The following is a 19559-nucleotide window of genomic DNA, read 5'->3' on the forward strand; positions in this document are numbered from 1 at the left end:
GAAGAAAGGTACCATATTATAATGGATGCCTACGAAACGAAAGTCGTGAAAGAATTCAAACCTAACAAGTTCCCCCTGTGCGAATGCGGTTATCCAGGTAGCCTCATGGTCTCAATCGAGCAATAATCCTGAAAGGCTATATTTTTGATGTCAATCTATCGCCGACGGAGAAAAATGTAGCTTCTTCCATTGGGGGGACATGACTATGAATAGCAAGATCATTAAGAAAAAAAGAAAGGTTGAACTGAATGACCATAAGAAGAAAGAGCCTAAAGAAAGAACAGAATATAGACAAACAGTACTTACTGAAGGTATAAAACGACGCTTGTGGCGAGGCCATCCTTATTCGATTGCATGTTCGGATTTTTGCCGAGTTTTTATGATGTATGCATCTCCACAAAGGCTCTCTGTTTCGTAAGTGGTTGAGATGCACTACACATGCGCTTGTGATGTGACCTTCGTTGCCATCTCGCAAATGTAAATTATAAATTACCATTGAATAGTATGACCTTGAATAATGTGGCGTGGGTAAGATCTGTGCAGTATCCTAGCTTTTAATTCTGTCCTTCTTAGATTTACAAACATTATTTTTATTTTAGTATGCGTTTGTTTTACTGGTTGCTAGAGATTGTATTAGGAGAATTTAAACGAAGAAGTTAGGGCAATCAACTGATGAAAGTGCAACGCGCGTTTGATATTGATATTGCAGTAATTGATACCACAAGCCTATCTGCCTATAGTAGTTTAAATTTATTAACTTATGCATTCAAGATGCGATGTGGCACTACAATTTTAGTTGTTTCAGGCTTACAATAACCGGTTTACTGCTGAAAGTTGCGTATATAGGTAGAAGTGTGCCGTAAGCGTAATATTATTCGAGCTATTTCATGCATCATCACTTTAGGGAATTTCCCTTCTCATCTTATGAAGGCGCAAAATATTTCAAAAACATCGAGCTTCGCGCAGTTTGTATAGCTCTAAGAGGCTTTCTTGGCATGTTTCCATTAAACAGATAAAGATAGAAACAATAGCAGAGGATTTTTACAGCTATGGAATATTAAAGTTATTTTCACACTAAACTGAAAATCAAAAGATTTTATTGAACAACGTCACTTCAAAATAAGATACAAGTTATTATGAAATGAATTCATCTATCAAAGTTAATCTTCTTCATCATTGGCAATCTCACTAAAGCTGTACTCTTTTAAAAGTCTGTTGATGAGAAACTTCTCTTATCAATAGCTGCTTCCTGTGGATCAAAGTCGTCATTTTCTATAAACCCTTTCTTTGTATGCATTATTTTTCTGTGGATGGGATCTTTTTTCAGTTGGTTTATCCACATAAGACGTTGCATATAAATACTTTCCAATTCTTTTTGAAGTTTTGATACAATGTTAGAATATGCTTGATTTTCAGCTGTCTGCTCATCCAGACTACTGTTCACAAGGCTTTCCTTCGTCTCATCGAAATCTACATTACTTCTTTCCCTTGCTTCTTCTATCAAAGGTATCCAAGGATCAGTTTTCTCTCCAGTTTCAGCCTCATTTTCTATTGACATTGAACTTTCAGATTCATCTGCTGAACTCGTAGAAACATGATCTTCGAAATGCATTCCCTGACTGTCTGAATCTGATTGAGACATTTTTTCCTCATCCCTTAGTGGACAGTATTCTTTTTCGTGTCAGAATATCAGAATCAGATTCAGACAGTATAGGCAGATAGGCTTGTGGTATCAATTACTGCAATATCAATATCAAACGCGCGTTGCACTTTTATCAGTTGATTGCCCTAACTTCTTCGTTTAAATTCTCCTAATACAATCTCTAGCAACCAGTAAAACAAACGCATACTAAAATAAAAATAATGTTTGTAAATCTAAGAGGGACAGAGTTAAAAGAATAATTATAATCTCAATAATAAATAAGTCGCCCTTTTAACTCGGTTGAAGAAGTTTCTTGATCTTGAGTTTTGAGGCGGCGCTTCACATAAATATAATATTGAATACGTTACTTTGAATGCTTTTGTTTGACATGTACCTATACTACATAATTTGATCCAGGCGTGTAGTAAAGATGTATCAATAAATATCTCTTTTTTATAATGCTCAATAAAACGACAGAGAAACTTTATCTTTCGTGCACCGACTGATGAGAGACATGAACGAATTATCGAAAATCCTTAGCGACCTGAAATTTTAATTTGGGTAAATTAAGATGCAACGTTTCCGGTGTACCTTAAAGGCTCCACCAGCTCCACCGGTCGTAGAACCCCTCTTCCCTATACGTTTTTAGTTGTCGTAAAATGTTTTTTCTACTTAATATTACATCGCTTACGTATATGACTACATGTATACAGAAGTGCTAACATGTAAGCAGTAAATTCATACATGTTTTTATATTTCTTTTAGAACAATTTGTAATGGTTTGACTTTACGAATCGAAATGGAATAAATAAAAATATATATTTAAAAAAGCTTAACGACTCGTGTTTCAAGTTTGTTCTTTTTATCCGAAACAAATACTTTACGCCAATCGTTACAAGTGTATTTTAGTATCTCAAGTCCATTAACGGGTGGCTTGACATCTTCAATGCTTTTCATAAATCTTTGATCACAATCTCTTCGGTCACATTTTCCAAGGCATCATCAAAATGCAACAACATACGCTCGTCATGCTCCATCATCAAACAATCATGCTCACCATGAGAGGAATGGTCAATCATGCATCCATTGCAGTTCTTATTTACTTCAGCGTTTATCACTGCAACAATTTCTTCAGCATAGCAGTCTAAAAGTTTATTTTCTAACAAACTTTGACGTACAGTTATTTCATTCTTTTCTGACTCCAAAGGCAATTTGTTCATTCTTAATGCTTGATCAATGTCTACATTCAATTCCATTTGTTTCAAGAGATAAAATGTAAACCTTTCGTTAAAGTATAAGCTATAAAATGCAATTACCTCGTTTTCTACCGTTTTTACCTTCGATTGTGAAAGGGAAACAGACCTAATGTTACTTTGTCAATAGCATGCAACTTCCAGCTTTGTCGTATTTCCGATTTTCACGCCATCCAATGCCATGCCTTGTTTATTAACCCCTATTTCCGGTTGATATGCGCGCGCACCGATCAACTTCAGGGGACTGGAAACTAACTGGCACGGGTAAGAGCTCCGTGACAAAAGTGTCACAAAGCTGCAGGATAACTACTGACGTCATGTAATTTTAATGGTTGGAAACAAGTAAGAAATCCTAAACATCTGGCTAGAATAATGGCCGACATGAGGACGCGTTGTACACCTGAGTGACTCTTCTGTATAATCATTATTCTGTGCATCTGCGTTATTTCTTGTGTTTTTGCTTGTGTCGCAATAGATGCTCGACATCATATTTTATACAACGAGGATAGCTTTGAAGGAGAAGGCGAACAAATAAGTAAGGATGCAAGTCATAAAATAATGTCAAAGCACTTTTTGGTGCTTTTATATTACATTTGAAAGAACACTCAGAACACTTGCGATAATTATCCTGCTCAAATCTTATGCACGATTGCAAACACAGCAAAGTCTATTCATTATCTAAATTTTATTAAACTGCAAACAAATAGTAATATCTCAATAAGTGTTTATATTGATTTGCTTTATGAATTTCATCACATTTAGGATTTTGTAGATGCAAGAATCGCCGCGATACAGGAAAATGTTTTTTCAAGTGCCCGGTTTATCTACGTCCCTGCGGAAGTTGCGGCAGCTTTTATGCAATTCCATTTATCACGTGTTTGCCATGGATTAGACATTGTAAGCCACGTGACAAGTGCAGATATAAGGAACACAGCAACTAAAGTACGCCAGACATATACTATTAAACGACGTACTAAGGTCGAGAAGAAACGTTCAAACAAATTTCAACGAAAGCGTAGCAAGCCTTTTTTAAGGTAAACTGTATATTGGTTGATCTCATTGTTTTTAAGATATTTTTACAATTGACTGTATTTCATTTCTTATTTCAAAGGTACCACAATGAAGATCCTGACGTCTGCGTTATTTCTTGTGTTTTTGACTGTCGCAATAGATGCTCGACATCATATTTTACACAACGAGGATAGCTTGGAACGAGAAGGCCGACAATTAGGTACGGATGCAAGTCATAAAATAATGTCAAAGCACTTTTTGGTGCTTTTACATCACATTTGTAAGAACACTCAGAACACTTGCGATTATTATCATGCTCAAATCTTATGCACGATTGCAAACACAGCAAAGTCTATTCATTATCTGAATTTTGTTAAACTGCAAACAAATAGTAATACCTCAATAAGTGTTTATATTGATTTGTTTTATAAATTTCATCACATTTAGGATTATGTAGATGCAAGAATGTCCCCGACACCGGAAAATGTTTTTTCAATTGCCCGAATTATCTACGTCCTTGTGGAAGTTGCGGCCGCTATTTTGCTTGCTGTAAATGATGCTACAATGTTTGCCTTGGTGTTTTACCTCTCTTGCTGAAGCATAAATGTAGTTTCTAGATGTACTGATATTTTAATTTCAAATAAATAACAGCTCATTCATGGAGCGTCATAAATTATTCGTTCATCGCTACATATTGTATCTTACTCAAACTTACACGGGAATTCTATAATTTTACAATAGGAGTAATTCAGTGACATACACGGTCAAATTTTTGCATTTTTCACTTTGAGTGTTAAAGGACATTGGCAAGGAAAATTTTTATGGCATATTTTTGAACCTTTGTGATGTCTAACAACTAAAATAGAAACATTTTTTCTCGAAAGTATTTTGTTGCTGAGATACTTGCAGCAAAAGTTTTATAAATTGCGCCATCTTGGATAAAATTTTGATAAAATTATCTCTAGGGTAGTGACGTCATTGGCTGGTGGGCAGTCAAAACAACAAACAATATACTTTGTGATTGACTGCGTTACAACACATTTAAAGCGTATTTTACGGGTTTTTTTTGCTGTAATGGATGACATACACGAAAATCATTCCGTGCTTTTGGTTCTTTTGTGAGTGATATGCAAGAAAATGATACCATAAAAGGCACCGATCGCATGCGATACTTTTCTTGTGCCTCGTTTACTGTTGAGCGGTCCTTTATTGTTGAGCCGCGTTTATCAACAATGGTCAGCAGTAAACCGTAGCAATGACGTCATATTAGTAAACAGCAACGTGTTTTATTTGTCTTTTTATGGAACGATTGCAAAAGAATGCTTTGAACTGACTTTCGGAGCAATTTACAACGCAAAGATGAAGATATTGGAGGACGACGCTTACGCTGTGCATTTGTATTCTAAAATGACGGGTGGCTATGGCATAGAAGGAGGGGAAAAATTAAGAATGGGACAATATGTGAATATTTATAGAGTAGATTTTGTGTTTTATGCCATGAAAGTTAGAAAAGCTGTTATTGCACTGAAAATACTGTCTCCTGATTGGCGGAAAAGCTTTGAAGGCCAAACAATAAACTTCTTTTCAATTAAAAAATAAAATGGCGGCAGTTGAAAGTCAACAAAGAGTTCCACAATTGCAATCGCTTGAAATTCAAGAATCACAAAGAATAAAAACAAAGCAAAATGCACTTTTTATGAGGGTATGTTTTTAATATTTATGTCGCGTATCGAGGCTTTTCTAACGCGATAGATAGCGAGACAAAGTTAGACAGTACAGTCAAGACATATATGGACAATACAGTCAAGACATATATGGACAGTACAGTCAAGAAATATATGGACAGTACAGTCAAGACATATATGGACAGTACAGTCAAGACATATATGGACAGTATAGTCATTGACATATATGGACAGTACAGTCATTGACATGTATGGACAGTACAGTCATTGACATATATGGACAGTACAGTCAAAACATATATGGACAGTACAGTCATTGACATATATGGACAGTACAGTCAAGACATATATAGACAGTACAATCAAGACAGATATGGACAGTACAGTCAAGACATGTATGGACAGTACAGTCAGACATATATGGACAGTACAGTGAAGACATATATGGACAGTACAGTCAAGACAGATATGGACAGTACAGTCAAGACATATATGGACAATACAGTCATTGACATATATGGACAGTACAGTCAAGACATATATGGACAGTACAGTCAAGACAGATATGGACAGTACAGTCAAGACATATATGGACAGTACAGTCAAGACATATATGGACAGTACAGTCAAAACGTATATGGACAGTACAGTCAAAACGTATATGGACAGTACAGTCATTGACATATATGGACAGTACAGTCATTGACATATATGGACAGTACAGTCAAGACATATATGGACAGTACAGTCAAGACAGATATGAACAGTACAGTCAAGACATATATGTACAGTACAGTCAAGACATATATGGACAGTACAGTCAAAACGTATATGGACAGTACAGTCAAAACGTATATGGACAGTACAGTCATTGACATATATGGACAGTACAGTCGAGACATATATAGACAGTACAGTCAAGACATATATGGACAGTACAGTCAAAACGTATATGGACAGTACAGTCATTGACATATATGGACAGTACAGTCAAGACATTTTTTAAACAGGAGCGTAACTAGAACGTTAATTGGAAGGGGGTGTATTCATATATTCAGTTGTGCCCGACTGATTTCTTTTGATAATATATAGGCTTTCTAGTCCGTTGCCTATGGCCTCAAAACAGTTTTCTATAGTTTTCGACATGCTGAATTCGAATTTCTTTGTTCCCACTCAACAAAACCCGCAGTTTTTTAGAATTTTGACGATGAAGATCGTTGCCATTTTGTTGTCTAGGCGACTTTTTTACATGAAGTACTCCACATACCGCTGTTATTTTGAGCAGAGTCTATTACCGTTCATAAAATTTAACACCGCGATGGTGGCTACGAAACTTTATTTCTATGGACATTTTGATTACACAGGCAATGGACTATTCTAAAGAAATAAGTCGGTTACACCTGAATATATCATTACACACCCTCCCCTCCCCCCCCTCCCCAATTTTAGTTCTATTAACGCCTCTCATCTCAAAGTTTATTATTATTAACTGTACCGATATAGATAACTTTACTTTTAAAAATGCTTATGTCTACTATGACAACAAAGACTTTGAATTATATTTATTCAATTTGTCTTATAGCAACAACTTATAATTATTTCTGTTATCCCAAAGTGTCATTTTACACATATTTTATCCATCTTTTTTCTATGTTGATCATGAGGGTAAATGATTTTTTGATTGTACAAACAACAACATTATACTGCCATTGTTAACAGCGTCTGCTAATGCGTGGTTGCTGATTTTTCCTTCCTCTTAAGTGCTGTTTTGGGAGCAACGTAGTAGAGATGGTTCATTCGGAATGAACCATGTAGTGTAGAAATTAGAATCAGTAACGTAGCCAGCCTGTAGATTGACTCCCTCTGTGTAAAATCGGAAAGATTACCATTATTCATTTCTTTGTAGAAATTTATTGTTCCCACGGTAAGTGAACACAAAAATTGCGCGAGTAGAGTCCAGCTGGCTATGTTACTGATTGGAATAGATGAGCTTTATGTCAATGGGGCTCAACCTCCCTTATCAAAGTAAGCTACGCTACTGCGTTCGTGTGTTTGTTCAATGTGCCGTAACGTGGCCTATATTTCACAAAGAGTGATATTGTTTCCAAACTACATTTAACATGCAAGAGTCAAGTCTGACCTTGCGATTCCGTTACTGAGAAATTCAAGTGAAAACAATGTCTCTATGTTCAATAGGCATGACATCTTAATAATGGAAAAACGACATTCATTAAATTAAACGACAGTATTGTGAATCGTCAACAGTCAGTGTTTGATATAAGTACTAAATGTAACGGCTATGACCAGTAAGACTTCTGTGTCATTTCTGTTCTATTCCGTTGTTGTCCAGTTAACTACATTACGCTGATTACTTTGCTGACGTGATTGACTGGCTGTCATCATGCTGGTCACATGACTATACTTCACACGAAACTGACGAAAGATTTCGAAACAAGAGTGACTCTACTACTTGCTTCCCAAAACAATATAAGTAATTACGACGTTTTAGAACTCATCTAGATTTTTTATAAACATTATAGGAAATCGCTTATCTTAGTCTCACTCAAACCCGTATAATTAAGACACGCAATTCATATTTATGTTACGTAAGTACACAACAGTACTCACAAATTGTGCAAATACCTTGTCGCTAATAAATGAATATAATTCCACAACATGTTATGACATTCCCATAAATTACCACAAACTCGAAGTGGGAGACTTGGAGCTAATTTAGGAGAAATATTATACAAGACTAAAAGCCATCATCAGAAAATCATATTATAAGAACTCGAGAATTTGTATTCATTTTCGCGTTTGTTGATGAATGTGGCATGCGTATGCGAATTGAAGTTTAAAATGAATCTTTCAAGATTATTTGCACGCGTGTATTGATCGACCGTGGGTCATTTGTACTATAAAGAAATGAGAGTGTTCTTTGGATGGGATCATGGGATTGAGAAATTCTTTGTTACTTTCTATTAACATCAAGTAGGGACATACTCAAATTGTTGTTTAACACTCAAAGTGAAAAATGCAAAAATTTGACCGTGTATGTCACTGAATTACTCCTATTGTAAAATTATAGAATTCCGGTGTAAGTTTGAGTAAGATACAATATGTAGCGATGAACGAATAATTTACGACGCTCTATGAATGAGCTGTTCTTTATTTGAAATTAAAATATCAGTACATCTAGAAACAACATTTATGCTTCAGAAATAGAGGTAAAACACCAAGGCAAACATTGTAGCATCAATTACAGCAAGGAAAAAAATACGCGAACATTCCGCAGAGACGTAGAGATTTTGGGCACTGGAAAAAACTTTTTCCAGTACGGCCATTCTTGCATGTACAGATCCTAAATGTGATGAAATTTATAAAGCAAATCAATATAAACACTTATTGAGGTATTAGTATTTGTTTGCAGTTTAGCAAAAGTCAGATAATGAATAGACTTTGCTGTGTTTGCAATCTTGCATAAGATTTAAGTATTTAATTATAGTAGTAAAATAATAAAAAGTAAGACTATTTAAAATTGCCTTGCAACAACTAACAACAATGTGTAAAGCCGCGAAATAAAGATAAAGACTATGTACATAAATAGAGACATCTGAGACTGGGAGAAGGGTGAGACAAGCAAATAATGTGCTCAGCAGTCTGCAGTTACGGTGCATGCGCACATAATCAAAAGGGATAACTCAGACTGGGGGACTGTTCAGACCGTGACACCGGGACTGACTAACTTTCCTTTGCTTCCTTAGTTTATTTTATAAAATAAACACAATGAAACGCGTGCGCTGATTGGTCTAGAGCTGTGTTTGCATTAGCCAGTGCAAAACGATCTGAGCTCAACCAATCAAATCAATTAATCAATCAAAGAAAATTTGCAAATCAATCATGAATACACGTTGTGAGAATATTAAAACGTTTTGTTCGTTTCACATTATTGTTATTTTATAAAAGAGATAGATGACTGGCTGTCGCTATGGTAATCACATGCGCAATGGGATATGCGGGGCACAAAAAAATTCATTTGAGTGGCTCTAATGTATGTTCTCTATACTGTGGATTAGACATTGTAAACCGGGTAACAATTGCACATATAATGAGGACAGCAAGTAAGGGAAGCCACACAGGAACCATTAAACGACAAACTGAGAGAAAAAACGTTTAAACAAATTTCAACGAAAGCCCACCAAGACTTCTTTTGAGGTAAGCTATATATTAATTGATCTCATTGAGTTGAAGATATTTTTGACTGTATTTCATTTCCTTATCAGCACTTTGTTACGGAACTTGTAATATTCGTAACAATGTTAGAGATGCTTTTCATTTTCTTTTGTTTAATTTCTCAGGTAAAGATTTCACGAGACAACAGAAAATGCCGACCGCAAGTACGTGTTGAACAGGCCAGCGGTTGCTAGCAATGAGAGTAATGGCCAGGCCCAGCCGTTGTTTAATATGGAGATTGTTACGAAGGAAAAACTTTGAAAAATACAAAAGAAGATACGAATCACATATGATTACGAAAATCACGTGGATGTACTATAATTAACCTTGGTTCACACTAGTCGTATAAATCGGCGACGTATTTACATCGATAGATACGATTTGTCAGGTATGTATAACACCGAAACGCTCACACTTGCGTATTACGCACAGTAAAAAACCTTTAAACATGGCTTCTGTAAATAGACTTTTCGTGTTGCATGGACAAGTTCTTTTGCTATTAGCTTTTTTTCGTAAGAAGGGATGCGATTTTTATCTATGCATTGATCTTTATGTTCTTGTCTTTGAACTGAGCATTGCTAGAGTTGTAGATACTCGGAAACTCTTTTTTAATCTCCTTAAAAGAGCAACCATTGCCGTTTTGAGACTTGGTAGCAACTACCAAGGTAGAGGCATGCAAGTCCACTCCTTGGTCATCCGCCATTTTGAAAAGTCGCGAGTGTCGGTTTCTAGATTTCATGTTCACACATGACGTAATTTATCGTACGAATCCCCGATTGGGGCGCAGTTTAAACTGGAACATCGTAATCAAATAGAATCAATCCATTCTTATTTTCCCGATATTTATGAATCTGACGCAGATTATATGGGATCTCGTATTTGCCATGTTCATAAATTCATTACTAGGATGGTCGCATATGATGATACAATACGGTTTTCGCGACTCTTAAGTCTAGTGTGAAGCAGGCTTTACTATAAATCTACGGTAATTACTATATGTTTACGGTAATTACCATTCAGGTCAGTGGTTGTAAAATATAATTAATTTGAGGAGATTTCTCCAAATTCCCATCATTTTTCCCATCCAGGTAATTTATACAGGTCAGTAGTGGAAACACAATGTAAATAAATGGCGAGTTTTTTGAATATTAGTTCGTAGAAGAAGAGGTTTAATATTTATCGAAGTCGTTCAAGCATCGGATTGGCGATGTTAGGTGTAAGATATTTCCAGTTGACATTAGCAATTTTAAAACCAGACTTGATCTCGCATCCTGTTCATCTGAAGGTTCGTAGAAACCTCACATAATTTGCCTTGTCCCGACTTGTCCATGTAAGGACCATGTCCCTTTATTAGATTTTTGTTTTGTGTTTGTTGTGTTGTAGTTGTATGCTGTTCTTTTCAGCTTGTTATGGAAAAAATACTGAAAGAAAATTTCTTCATTGTGCATTGGAAACTAGTGCAATGGAGTAGAGAAGATGCCGAACGATTCTATCAAGAACACAGAGGTCGAATAAAGAATTTATATGTATATATAAAATATAAATAGTTCACTGTTCATTTTAAAATTTCTCACTCGTGTCAGTTTTAGTTTAAATAATTTGTAAAAAGCCTTTCTTTTTCTTTTTAGACAAGTTTTTCTTTCAACGTTTGACATCGTACATGAGCAGGTTAGCCCAAGGCCTAAATATGTTTATATTTGTGACAGTTAAACATTTGAGACATATAATGAGCAATTTTACGGACATGTTTTTGACATTCACACTGTAACTCTGTTGTTATTCTGGGCTCAAAGGATAGAATACTAACTGTGTATGAAACATATATGCTCTAGTCATGAAAGTATGGTTTTTGTACACCCGAGATCTTGTCATACTTTTCAGATTGGCATATGCTGTTATAATTTTTCCCCATCTTTGTCTGAAACACAAAGGCAAAGATCTATGTCATGTGTGTGATCTAAAAAAATGGAGGTTTCTATGTTGTTTTAACTTCCACATGTTTAAAACTCTGTGAAGATTGGTCATGGCAAAGTAATCAAAAATACATGAAATACAACATCCAATTATGCCATAATATGTACTAGAACAAAAAACTGCTCATTAATTTTTGATTTTGTCTGTGTGGGTGAAGAAGACCAGGGGGGAGCTTCAATTAACAAGAGCTACCATCAGGGGGTAGCATGAAACTAGGACAAGGTTACCTATCATTTGTTCAGTTCCTTCTTTGTAGGAGATATATTTTTAAATTACGATAAATCTCCATTCTATTTTCTATCCTCACAGTGATTTGATAATGCCAATGGTAATGGCTAGAGTTGATGCTATTCAACATTGGAGAAAATTGATGGGACCAACGAAAGCGACAATGTACGTATGAAACAACATTTGATTCCATTTTCACTCTCCTTCTTTGGCACACAATAGCAATACACTTTATTCATTTTATTCACAGCACAAAAACGTAAAATTTGATTTAGTTTTGTTAATTATTTAAGATGTTTACTGTGTTTGCACAGGCTTATGCAAACCGAGCAGACCTTTGGTAGAACTTGAGAGCAGATCAGTGCAAGCCCGAGACCAAAGGTTGAGGGTTGCACAAGCTCGAGAGTTCTCACAAACCTCTCCAAGGTTTGCATAAGCCTGTGCAAACATGAAAAACATCTTTAATTTCTTTTATAAAATAACAATAATGCAAAACAGATAAATTTATAGTAAATGTTTTAATTTATCCTTTTAAATGTATTCATGATTGATTTGCAAATTCTCTTTGACTGATTGATTGTTATGATTGATTTGATTGGTTGAGCTCAGATGTGCTTTGCACAGGCTAATGCAAACATGGCTCTAGACCAATCACTGCACATGTTTCATTGTGTTTATTTTATAAAGATACTCGAATTTTGTCTGTAGGGCAAAGTTCTCTCATCCTGACAGCATTCGTGGATTATTTGGTATCACAGATACAAGAAATGCCACTCATGGTGCAGGTAGTTGCTATTTTTATATTGAATAATGCTTGTTTGTGGTTGTAGATTGTCTAGCTTAGTGGAGACCTCGGAGAAAGACTGTTGGTGTTGATGTTGACTGGCATTTTGACATCCTTAGCAGTAATCATCTTCAAAGTCCGTCAACTCAGGACTCCACTCAGTGGGGTGGTGAAACTTCAAAAGAACAACAAATGGACAGCATTTAAGGGGCCTGGGGTTAAAACCATAAGAAAATTGCTATACTTACTGTGCAACTCTTCATCAGAAATTGCTTTAATGAACTGTTGTGTATTTAATATTTTTTATTACTTTTATTCAATGTGTATGGAAAAAAATTCAAAATGGACAAATTATTTATGATGAAGTATCAAAAACACACAAAGTTCTCGAGTGACTTGATGTTTAATGTAAAAGATTATTTTGTGATGGTATTGATGATTTTATGGACAAATGTGGATATTTTATCAGTAAATGGATGACAGAAAAGCTCAAAGTAAACTCAGACTTAGGTACGTAAGCATTTTATTAATATAAGAAGATTGTCTAATGGGGGGGGGGATTATGTATTTTTACTATGGGTGAGGATAACGTATTTTTACTATGGGTGAGGTCATCAGTGTGCCAAAAGGCTTTCTTCAGCTATTGCATAAGATTGTTTTACCGGGGGGGGGTATATGTTTTTCTATGGTTGAGGTCATCAATTGCTGGAAGGCTTTCTTCAGCTGTTGTACATCATTATCAATAATGAGCACTTAAATGAAGATATGATCTTCGCACTTTGCTGGACAATATTGCGAACATTTGCGAAGATCATATCTTCATTTAATTTCAAACACCGCACTGCATAAAACATTCATAATAATGAGTACGTTATTGTGCATGTTTGTAGATCTAAGTGGATATTCAAGGATAGTGCCGTCCTCCGAAGGATTCTTGCTGTTGGTGTTGATCGACATCATTAGCAATGGTCATCTTCAGAGTCAAATAATAAGTAAATGTCAGTTACATTGTATTTGTTGCCTGGTTCATACATCACAAGTGTGAAGATGACTAATGCTATGAATGTGAGTCCATCAACGCTACGTAAAACCGCCAGTCCTTCCCAGGACTTTACTAAACTGCGCGATCTACATCTACAAACATGACTAATGCTATGAATGTGAGTCCATCAACGCTACGTAAAACCGCCAGTCCTTCCCAGGACTTTACTAAACTGCGCGATCTACATCTACAAACATGACTAATGCTATGAATGTGAGTCCATCAACGCTACGTAAAACCGCCAGTCCTTCCCAGGACTTTACTAAACTGCGCGATCTACATCTACAAACATGACTAATGCTATGAATGTGAGTCCATCAACGCTACGTAAAACCGCCAGTCCTTCCCAGGACTTAACTAAACTGCGCGATCTACATCTACAAACATGACTAATGCTATGAATGTGAGTTCATCAACACTACGTAAAACCGCCAGTCCTTCCCAGGGCTTTACTAAACTGCGCGATCTACATCTACAAACATGACTAATGCTATGAATGGGAGTTCATCAACACTACGTAAAACCGCCAGTCCTTCCCAGGACTTTACTAAACTGGGCGATCTACATCTACAAACATGTAATGATACTCTGACTTTAAACCATTTACTGTAGTAGCTACATTATCTTTCAAAGAATTCATTTCTATTTCTCCTAAAACAATACAAGTTATTTCGACCACGCTAAAGTGGGAGACAATGGAGGACAGTGGATGGTTGCTAATTACGTACGAAGCCTGAAGACTAAGACAAAGTTTGTGTCTTTAAGTGTATATATATTCTTCCCAGTAAGTTTACTGTAGGATGAAATAAGTTCACTGTAGGATGAAATAAGTTCACTGTAGGATGAAATAAGTTCACTGTAGGATGAAATAAGTTCACTGTAGGATGAAATAAGTTCACTGTAGGATGAAATAAGTTCACTGTAGGATGAAATAAGTTCACTGTAGGATAAAATAAGTTCACTGTAGGATGAAATAAGTTTACTGTAGGATGAAATAAGTTCACTGTAGGATGAAATAAGTTCACTGTATGATGAAATAAGTTCACTGTAGGATAAAATAAGTTCACTGTAGGATGAAATAAGCTCACTGTAGGATGAAATAAGTTCACTGTAGGATGAAATAAGTTCACTGTAGGATGAAATACACTAGGTGCCAAAAAAATGAGTCCACTAAATATCAAATGCATATTTTTAGTTTTGAACCATATCACCACTCTGTCACAACAATGTTAGGTTTTAAGTTCTCGAAAAAGCAATGTCAGTACATGGTATGTCCTCCCTTAGCTTTCAAAATGGCTTCAACTCTTTTTGGCATAGATTTAACAAGATTTTGAAGTGTAGATGGTTCAATATTATGCCAACATGTAGAGATTACATCCCATAGCCTGTCCTGGCTTGTTACGTCTTGTTTCACTTTTTATCTTTTTAACTCATCCCATAAGTGTTCAATTGGATTAACATCGGGCGATTGAGGCGGAAATGCCATGAGCTTCAATTCACCTTGATTTTCTTTGTTCCTTAAATAATTTGTGCACAAGTTGGAGCTGTGTTTCGGATCGTTATCCTGAAGTAAGGTAAATCCTCTTTCGCATAACCTTTTGCCAGATGGTACAGCATGCCTTTGGAGAATAGAATGGTATTGCTTTTTGTCAAGATTGCCTTTTATTCTGTAAAGACTCCCAACACCATTAAAGCTGAAACAGCCCCAGACTGGAATGTTTCCACCCCCATGCTTCACGGTGGACTTGAGGCACTGACTTGACAATCTTTCACCACATCTTCGTCTCACATAAACACGGCGATTATTTCCATGTATTTCAAACTTCGATTTATCAGTAAAAAGTACTTTTCTCCAATTGTCTACGCTGTAATGCTTGTATTTTTTGGCCCATAAGAATCTCTTCCACTTATTTATCGGGCGAAGCAACGGCTTGGAAGCTGCAACTCTTCCATTCAGACCACTTGCAGCCAATCTCCTTCTTACTGTTGTTTTGTTGATTGCACTCTCCGGTGGCGTTAATTGACGATTGAATGTTGCTAGCAGTTGCTCGTCTGTTGCACAAAGATCTTAGCTTTATGAACTGATCTTTTTTTTTATTTGTTATACGTGGTCTCCCAGGTTTTGGTAAGCTGGAATAACATTGCGTCTTTTTAAATCTTTCCACGGTTCGCTGCACAGCTCCTTTGGACACTCCCAGCTTTGCAGCAACATTTCGTTGTGAGTAACCTTTGTTAGTGAGAGCAACAATTTGTCCTCTAACTCTTTCACTTAAATCTTTAGCCATTTCCCAATGTACTGCCAATGCGCTTAGATATTGTGAAATATCTTACAAACACTTGTGGGGAGACAATTTCAGGTCTCACTGCGCATTTTCAAGTGGCTACTGTAACTATATATTTCAAAAGACACATTTTTTCCCACCATTTTTCCTATATTGGAACTGGACTCATTTTTTTGGCACCTAGTGTAAGTTTACTGTAGGATGAAATAAGTTCACTGTAGGATGAAATAAGTTTACTGTAGGATGAAATAAGTTCACTGTAGGATGAAATAAGTTCACTGTAGGGTGAAATAAGTTCAACCAACTCTTCCCCCCCCCTCCTCCCTCTTCCTCTCCTCGTCTTTCTATTGTCCGTAACTTAAAACTTCATACGTACAAACTCGTCGAGGTTTTATAACGTTTGATGGTTTGATTCAATAATGGTCTACAATGTACAGGCTCTTATTTCACATACAACTATCATTTTTTGTTGTTGATATATTTTCAAGTTTAGTCTTTCTAACATTAACATTAAGTTTAAAAAAAGAAGTCCGTGTTTTCGCGCGGTCTTTAGTAGGACGACGATGTATGAAGAGAAGAATGTTTTGCCCAGGCATGTCGCTGCAGTGAACGAACTTTTCTTGCTGTTTCGGTTTTACGTATTTGCGAAATATCGCTGTCTTCTTCCTTCGGGGAAAGATCAAAAGAAACCACGTTTATTTTGAATGACAAATTCGTTTATCTTTAACGGCTTTCTTCGTCACTTAGAATACTACATATGATTAAATTTCAACTTTGTCTCCAATGTTCTACCAACTAAACTACGAGATCAACTGTAAACTATGATGATATTTTAAAACACAGTTCTAGTTTCTTTCATATCTTAATATCATAGATAATAACATCACGTTGTTGTGATGTACACAGGTATAGTAACAAGATAATCATTGTCTTCAATGCTCTACCAACTAAACTACAAGATCAACTGTGAATTATGATATTTCAGTGAAATTCGCCCTCACAAGTACAAAGTTCTACCTATATGTACCCATTATGTACATTATGTACCTCGACTGGGGTCATTTCACAACCGTCTGGTAAATCATTATTGTTCCCTTCCTGCGGTCCGACTCTGTTTCTTTTCCTTTCGCTTTGTGTGGATCCAAATTTCCTGATGAAGTAACATGACCCAGCCATAAGCGTGATCTGAAATGTTTAATGAGAATAATTTTTTTCTCTACTTTCTTTTAAACTGTTTAACTTTCTGACAACCTTAATAAACTTTTCATTCTGACAACTTCAATCAACTCCTGCTATTGACGCCCTCGATAGTCACTTCATTTGGACAACTTGTATAAAGGCTTCATGGTGACAACATCAATCAACTCCGGCTATTGACAATCTCAATTAACTATTCCTTCTGACAACGTCAATAAACTCTATATTTTGACAACATCAATCAACTCTTCATGCCGACAACATCAATCAACTCCTGCTATTGACAACCTCAATAAACTCCTGCCATTGACAACCTCAATCAACTCCTGCTATTGACAATCTCAATCAACTCCTGCTATTAACAACCTCAATCAACTATTTCTTCTGACAGCATCAATAAACTCTTCCATTTTGACAACATCAATCAACTCTTCATGCTGAAAATCTCAATCTTTTATTCCTTCTGAGAAACTCAATAAACTCTTCATTATGACAATCTCCAGTGGCTTTCACTCTCTCTATTCATCGTCCAAAACTTACCAATGATCCCATGACAGCACCTGCAGCCGAAGCAATAATAATCTGATTATCTTCAAACCACCTGACAAGTTTAGTTAGACAGTCCTGTCGTTCAGAGTATTACATTACAAATGTAAAGCAGCTTGGCTACTCAACTGAAAAGCTAGTGGAGTCACTCTTGTTTAGAAATCTTTCATCAGTTTCGTGTGAAGTATAGTCATGTGACTAGCATGATGACAGCCAGTCAATCACGTCAGCAAAGTAATCAGCGTAATGTAGTTAACTGGACAACAACGGAATAGAACAGAAAGGACACAGAAGTCTTACTGGTCATAGCCGTTACATTTACTACTTATATCAAACACTGACTGTTGACGATTCACAGTACTGTCGTTTAATTTAATGAATGTCGTTTTCCATTATTAAGATGTCATGCCTATTGAAAATAGAAACATTGTTTTCACTTGAATTTATCAGTGACGGAATCAGACTTAACTCTTGCATGTTAAATGTAGTTTGGAAACAGTATCAGTTTTTGTGAAATATTGGTCACGTTACGGCACATTGAACAAACACGCGAACGCAGTAGCGTAGCTAACTTTGATAAGGGAGGTTGAAGGTTATTCAGGTCGCCGCTTACACGCAAAAAATTATCGTTTAGATCTACAAGCTGTAATAAGTTTAATACATTTAAATAATTTAGTATTTATATTAGAGGGTTTGGTTTTCACAGGTTCAGATTTCTTACTTTTACTGCTTATACTTTTATGTTTTCACCCCATTGACATAAATCTCATCTATTCGAGTTTTTATACCATATAGATCTAAATTGGAACACATGTTGTGGTAAGCTAACACTTGTTTCCAAAGTCTGTCATGCAATTCCATTTATCACGTGTTTGCCATGGATTAGACATTGTAAACCACGTGACAAGTGCAGATATAATGAACACAGCAAGTAAAGGAAGCCAGACACATACTATTAAACGACAAACAAAGATCGAGAAGAAACGTTCAAACAAATTTCAACGAAAGCGTACCAAGCCTTTTTGAGGTAAGCTATATATTGGTTGATCTCATTGATTTTTACAATTGACTGTATTTCATTTCTTATTTCAAAGGTACGACAATGAAGATTCTGACAGCTGCGTTATTTCTTGTGTTTTTGTTTGTCGCCATAGATGCTCGACATTATATTTTACACAACGAGGCTAGCTTTGAAGGAGAAGGCGAACAAATAAGTAAGGATGCAAGTCATAAAATAATGTCAAAACACTTTTTGGTGCTTTTACATCACATTTGTAAGAACACTCAGAACACTTGCGATTTTTATCCTGCTCAAATCTTATGCACGATTGAAAACACAGCAAAGTCTATTCATTATCTGAATTTTTTTAAACTGCAAACAAATAGTAATATCTCAATAAGTGTTTCTATTAATTTGTTTTATGAATTTCATCACATTTAGGATTTTGTAGATGCAAGAATGGCCGTACTGGAACTTGTTTTTCCAAGTGCCCGATTTATCTACGTCCCTGCGGAAGTTGCGGGTTTGATGTTTGCTGTAATTGATGCTCTTGTGTGCTGCAGTGTTTGCCTTGGTGTTTTACCTCTATTGCTGAAACATATATGTAGTTTCTAGATGTACTGATATTTTAATTTCAAATAAATAACAGCTCATTCATAGAGTGTCGTAAATTATTCGTTCA

General features: G+C 36.0%; 1 protein-coding gene and 1 long non-coding RNA gene across 2 annotated transcripts; both read left to right on the top strand.

Moving 5' to 3' along the window:
- The first annotated feature begins 3816 nt into the window (after window positions 1-3816).
- LOC124451603 lies at window positions 3817-4579 on the top strand. Its single transcript, XR_006950562.1, has 3 exons — window positions 3817-3929; window positions 4007-4126; window positions 4354-4579. It is a non-coding gene; the product is annotated as an uncharacterized LOC124451603 (long non-coding RNA).
- A 6355-nt stretch (window positions 4580-10934) lies between these two features.
- On the top strand, window positions 10935-19534 carry LOC124451599 (nucleoside diphosphate kinase 6-like). Its single transcript, XM_047002222.1, has 9 exons — window positions 10935-11109; window positions 11228-11330; window positions 11453-11492; window positions 12108-12191; window positions 12735-12775; window positions 12857-13320; window positions 18673-18904; window positions 18972-19091; window positions 19319-19534. Exons 1-6 carry the CDS (start codon window positions 11032-11034, stop codon window positions 12868-12870), a joined length of 360 nt encoding a protein of 119 aa, XP_046858178.1. The 5' UTR covers window positions 10935-11031; the 3' UTR covers window positions 12871-13320; window positions 18673-18904; window positions 18972-19091; window positions 19319-19534.
- The last annotated feature ends 25 nt before the right edge of the window (window positions 19535-19559 follow it).

The sequence above is a fragment of the Xenia sp. Carnegie-2017 genome, unplaced genomic scaffold (genome assembly GCF_021976095.1).
Source record: "Xenia sp. Carnegie-2017 unplaced genomic scaffold, XeniaSp_v1 HiC_scaffold_24, whole genome shotgun sequence".
Classification (NCBI taxonomy): domain Eukaryota; kingdom Metazoa; phylum Cnidaria; class Anthozoa; order Malacalcyonacea; family Xeniidae; genus Xenia; species Xenia sp. Carnegie-2017.

Coding starts and splice junctions, on each gene's coding strand:
- LOC124451599 (XM_047002222.1), top strand. CDS start 11,032: ATGTTAGGTGTAAGATATTTCCAGTTGACATTAGCAATTTTAAAACCA. Junction 11,110..11,227: donor CGCATCCTGTTCATCTGAAG/GTTCGTAGAAAC, acceptor TGTTCTTTTCAG/CTTGTTATGGAAAAAATACT. Junction 12,192..12,734: donor GGACCAACGAAAGCGACAAT/GTACGTATGAAA, acceptor TTTTGTCTGTAG/GGCAAAGTTCTCTCATCCTG.